Raw genomic sequence first — 5655 nt, forward strand, 5'->3', positions numbered from 1 at the left:
CTCGTCTATTTATTATAGTTTATGTCCCACCATAGGTGAATCGTGTTATAAATTAAATCTAGTATAGGTTTAAGTCTTACTATGTGTACACTACGTATGGGTTCTCAATTTATATTTATTCTAGTTTATATCTTGGACCTTGTATCTATTTGTTTTGGTATAAATTTAGATATATTCTAGTTATCGGTCTAATCGTGATCTATAATAATTAATTTTGATCACAATTATTTAAATTCATTCTTCGTAATTGCAATTATGATGTATGTGTAACTTCCAAAAGATTACATATATTATTTGAAAAATATATTATGTTTAACATATGCTTATATTAGAATAAAATACTGCATGTGAAACTTTCAAAAAGAACTTACATATGTTAATTGAAAATACATTATATTACGTTTAGGATGTGATTGTAACATGATATGATACGGTATAATATAATATAATATATAGTTTAATTTAATAATATAATAATTAATAATAATTAAATATTTTAATTCTAATTAGATTTTTATTATTTTTAATTGAATATAGATATTGAAGATAAAAAATAGAATAATAATTAATTAATAGAAGGCAAAGTTTTCATTTTATGTAAAAATCATTTAACAAAAAAGCCTTAAATAGGTTAGTGGATATTTTTCAAATCATAAGAGGTAAAGTGATTTTTTGTCTCAAGCGAAAAGGGGTTTTGATAAGTGAATAATTGTGCTTAAATGTTGTTAAAGTCCTTTACCTTCAATTTTGCATTGTTTTAAGGCAAAATTCGAAGTTCGAAGAGCTATTTTAGTGTTTAGTGTTGTTTTGTCTCTTGCTATTTTGTAGACATTTTTGTTGTAACACTCATTACCCACACATTGTCGATGTTACATTTGATGCCTGAATGTCCGTTATAGAAACAAAATGTAGCTAGCGTAAGGTGTTCCACCAAAACACGCTTCTGTTAACTCCACAATTGTCTAACATATTACTCACACATGTGATCTGAATACTTGGTATACCTTATGCTTCTTGTCTTAAAGATGATCACTTTCGACTAAACAACAATTATTATACCTCATAAAGTATATCCTCTTAGGTTAACCTCGATATATATCTCGCCGAGTTAATCTCATCTGAAGACGTCTCATTAGAGGACCATACTCTGCCTTACATAATCAGCGTCACCAAGGACTTCGCATGCTCCCATCAAATTTTACTTGAACCGACCTACAAAGTCAAGACTCTCCATGATCATTTAAGTCCGTTGTCTAAAAGACACTTAAAAGAACTTTGTACATAAAAGAATTTGAAGACTTCATGCAAGGGACATGTGCGGAACATATTGTTACTACCCAACTCACTTCTCACCTTCTACCTTGCACCTTAGAATTCTCTGCACCATCACCGTGTGAAAAACCAGATACTGATATCACAAGCATTTTTCAACTAAGCCTTAAATCTTAATACTAAAAGAACACATGAAATACAACATACAAAATTTATTGGACCTATTCAAGTAAATTCAAGATCAAACTATTGTCCAGTTCATGTTCTCTAGCTATTGACCAGAAAACCAAATTCAGGAGCAGTTATGGAGTGTTACAAATAAAGTTATCCAAAACAATTCAGTCAAAGAAGCTCACCCTCATTTTTAGCTTTCAGTTGTATCCTGATAAACATAGATTTATTTCCAAATTCACAACAACAAAGGAGCCCAATTGTCACCATAGAAACGTTTTTCAGAAATAAGTAAAGAGCCGACTGCAACCTCCAACTATTAGGATAAAGGCTTTGCACGTGTTGTCACATCCTCAGCTGATTCGATGTGGATCATAAATAGATAGCCCAACGACCAAAGGAGAATATATTGAAACGGTACCCAAGATAGACAAGCTACAAGACTCATGATGCTCCCAACATACTGTGGATCTTTAATGAACCCAAAAGGGAATTCCCTTACCCATGGAATATTCTTTCCAAAGCGTACACCGTAATAAGTGCCAGATTCACCAAGCAATTGATACACCCTATAAAACTGAATTCAGTTAACTTCTGCAGGTAAGATCTAGGCTCCAAGCAACATTGCACCAAATTAATTCAATCCAACAACCTAAAGATGCTAACATACCCTCATAAATGACATTCCAGAACAACACAACATACAGAGAAATATAAAGTAATAGCAGAATAGCACCATATCGATTCACTAAACCCATCAAGCAAAATCCACAAGGAAACTGACTAAATGGAAGATAAAAATAATTCGTTATATGAAGAGCAATCAAGTAGTAAATTCCTAAAGAACTGCCTAGAATTGCCATGGAATTCATTTCTTAGAATGAGGCCATCAGATTCTTTGGACACTTAATATATATTCGGTAAATTGATAACCACTGTAACAATATGGTATCACAATTAACAATGTGTAATTAGAAGCTAAAATCCGACAATCATGTGGAAAAAGATATGGAAGAAAACTTTGGTGATGAACAATGTGAACCAGTTTTACTTTTTGGAGGCTTTCAACATCAAATAACGAGTGCTCTATGTACCCCCAGAGTCATCTATCTGTCACTGCATCTTAATCCTCATGTCTAAGATATTATCATGGGAAGCAAACCAGTCTTAGAGCAATGCCTCCGCATTTGCCGTGATAATCAATAAACTCTCTCTCCCCAGTTTCACGATAGAATACCAGGTGATCAAATAGTCAAATCAAAGCATATTATCCGTACACCTAATCGTTTGCCAGTACAGAGGAAAGCAAAATCTTAACCCCGTAGGAAAATGAGAAAAGTAAAAGTTGACACTAAAGGGGGTTTGAAGCCCCCATCGTATCCCAAAACATGTAAGAACTCGGGACTTTCCGCCTAGGGAAACCTTCACTCATATCACTATAATGAGAAAACTTTCGGACCATTGACACTTTATCTACCTTCTTTAAGTGCCCTAACCTTAAGGTTCTTCAGCTACCTATATTTTTTAATATTTTGTTTGCTCCTTCAAATTGGAATATTTGGTATTTCAATCTAAAGATCTCAGACACAGAATTCCCCCAAAAGAACTGTTCAAGGCCTGCTTATCCACATCTTCTAAACGGCATACCTAGAAAGCTTTTCCAATAAAGCCAACCGGATAGGATAGCTCATACACTGATATCCAGGCAAAAAAATTATATTTTCTGATCCAAAAACTGGCTCAGGGATGAACCCCCCAAGTATCATAAAAAATGAAACTCTGTTCCATCAATATTTGGATAGAAATGAAAAATAGGCTCCTCAAATCCGCCTAGAAATGCTTATTTCAAAACCAATAATAACAAAAATAGAAAGGAACTGACCTGAAGTTGAGGAACTGACCGAAGGCAAAGAGGGGCCAAAAGTAAAGAGGGGGAGGCCAAGAGAAGGAAGAACCGGAAAAGAGAGAAACGAACTGAATTAGCTTGATGAAATGGGAGACAAGGGCCATCACCTTTGATGGGTCCCTTCCTTTCCCACAAAGGTTCACCCATGACTGTGGATATGTCCATAACAAGTAGTAAAATGGGAATGGCAACAAAACCCCTATGCCTGCCACAATTCCCATTTTTTTTATTCTTTCTGCTGTTTTCTTCTACTTAGTTGACATGCCAAACCATACCCAACGAAATGTTAGCAATCTGATTTTTGCTATCTTGTTGGGTATTTTTTTGTTTGTTTATTGTGTTTTTAAGGGTTTTCTGGTCGGATAAAGATTTGGGCCTTCTTGGAATGTTACAAGTTCTACTAATGCTTTGTCGGCTAAGCCTTTCAACTTCCTTGTAACCTCCCCAATAAATAATAACTCGATAATTATCGGTCAAAGTCTTATGGAGATCCCTGTATTAATAGTTAGATTATATTTTATCTTTTTACTTAAAAATAGATTAATTAGCTCATATATATTAGATCAAAGAGCAAATTAATCTTTTATGTTAAAATTTTCATATATTTTTATAGTTAAAAGCTAGTGGAGTTGACGAAATAATGTACCAAATTGCTTTCGGTGGTACCGAAATAATGATTTGAAACCCTATTTTTGGATGATCGAGTCAATAAATATTATTTATTAATATTTACGAGTTTATGATAGTGTTATATTGAATTTTAGTCTAATAAATTTGCTAATTTGATAGTTAGTTAAAGTACAAGTGGTTTGACCCTAAAGTCAGTGATTTTAAAAAATGAGGTATTGGGACCTCATTTTTGTAAACTGAGCCTGTAAATATTTTATTAAATATTTTTTAGATGGGTGAATTGAAATTTTGGTCCGAAAAGTTTAGTGATTTGATGGTTAATTAGAGTATAAGAACTAGATCGTAAAAATCGTAAAAATTAATTTTTATTAATTTTTATTAGCTAAAATATTTATTAAGTAAATGTTTAAGGATCCGTAAGGCAAATAGACCCTAATGCTAAAGTTTGGACGGTTAATGCTTGTTAATTAATGATTTTATGTTAAAATTAAGTCAAAGTAGTATTAACAAAGGGTTAGAACATAAAAATCAGAAAATCATCATCATCATTTTCACTTCATCACCGAAATTCAAACCAAAGCACCATTGTTGAAGCTTCAAGGCTTGGCCAAGTTGTTCTTGCATGAAGGTATAATCGAGGTCCATTTTTAGTAAATTTTATATTTTTGAGATCATTGTAGCTTTATTTAACAAGCCCGAGTATTAATTCGTAAAATTGTTAAAGATTTTAAAAGTTATCATTGATTATTTTTGAGGTTTCTGATGTTAAATGGTAGATTTGTAAGCTTGGAAATGATTAAAAACTACTTTGTAATGTGAATTTGGTTAGTTTTGAATTTAGGGACTAAAATAAAAATATATTGAAATTAGCATGAAATTCTTATAAATATAGATGCTTGAGAGCTGTATAAGGATGATTTTGAAGTTGGGATTAAATTTTGGGGTTTAAATATGAAAAATAAGCTTGTTTTGATTTTAGGGACTAAATTGAATAACCTGTAAAACTTTAGAGAAATTGTAAAAAATGATAATAGGATATCATATGCATTAAATGTAACATCCCGAAATAGGGCTTAAACGGAATAGTGGTTGTGAAACCATAAATCCGAGATAGAAAAATTTATTTTATTATCATTTTAAGGTCTATGGTATGATTGCATGATTGTATGAAAATTTCATTTAGAAATTTTATCGATAGAGGGTCCAATTTGATATTTAGGACTAAATTGCAAAAGTTGTAAAATGTGTGTTCTAGTTCACAAAGGTACTAAGTACTTGTGAGTAATGGGTTTTTAAAGTGGAGGTCCTTGGATAGTAATTAGACCATTATACTAGTTTGGACAAAAATACCTAAAGGAAGATAAAACACCATAGTTTTTAGTTATTAAAATGAATTAAAAACAAAATTAAAAGCCAATTTTTGTCCATCTTCAACCCCTTGGCCAAATTTCACATGAGGAAGACATAGCTAATGTTTTTCAAGCTTCCAAGCTTGATTGTAAGTCCATTTTAGCCCTATTTTTAATGTTCTTTACGTTTTTGGAGTCTCGGTAACTTGATTAAGCTTATTCTAGCAATAGTTTAACCTAGGGTTTATATTTGGAAAAATACCCATAGGTGAAATGTGTTTATTTTGATGTATTATAGTAGAATATGAATCTTTAAATTGTGTTAAA

At 32.0% G+C, this 5655-nt stretch overlaps 1 protein-coding gene across 2 annotated transcripts; it reads right to left on the reverse strand.

Moving 5' to 3' along the window:
* Window positions 1-831: 831 nt before the first annotated feature.
* Window positions 832-3709, reverse strand: LOC108484191 (phosphatidyl-N-methylethanolamine N-methyltransferase). 2 transcript variants are annotated; one of them, XM_017787892.2, is made up of 3 exons: window positions 3326-3709; window positions 1354-2012; window positions 832-1212 (listed from the first exon to the last, which is right to left on the reverse strand). In XM_017787892.2, the coding sequence occupies exons 1-2, from the start codon at window positions 3568-3570 to the stop codon at window positions 1763-1765; spliced, it is 495 nt and encodes a 164-aa protein (XP_017643381.1). In that variant the 5' UTR covers window positions 3571-3709; the 3' UTR covers window positions 832-1212; window positions 1354-1762. The 2 variants fall into 2 exon arrangements, with proteins under 2 accessions (XP_017643381.1, XP_052885178.1); XM_053029218.1 differs by having other exon boundaries at window positions 1629-2012; window positions 3326-3688.
* Between the last annotated feature and the right edge of the window lie 1946 nt (window positions 3710-5655).

Source organism: Gossypium arboreum, chromosome 6, assembly GCF_025698485.1.
Source record: "Gossypium arboreum isolate Shixiya-1 chromosome 6, ASM2569848v2, whole genome shotgun sequence".
In the NCBI taxonomy this organism is placed as follows: domain Eukaryota; kingdom Viridiplantae; phylum Streptophyta; class Magnoliopsida; order Malvales; family Malvaceae; genus Gossypium; species Gossypium arboreum.

Excerpts from the sequence above, each read along its gene's own strand:
- LOC108484191 (XM_017787892.2), bottom strand. The coding sequence starts at position 3,570 with ATGGGAATTGTGGCAGGCATAGGGGTTTTGTTGCCATTCCCATTTTAC. Across the intron at positions 2,013-3,325 it reads GGTCAGTTCCTCAACTTCAG|GGTGTATCAATTGCTTGGTG; the intron begins GTCAGTTCCTTT and ends TCAGTTTTATAG.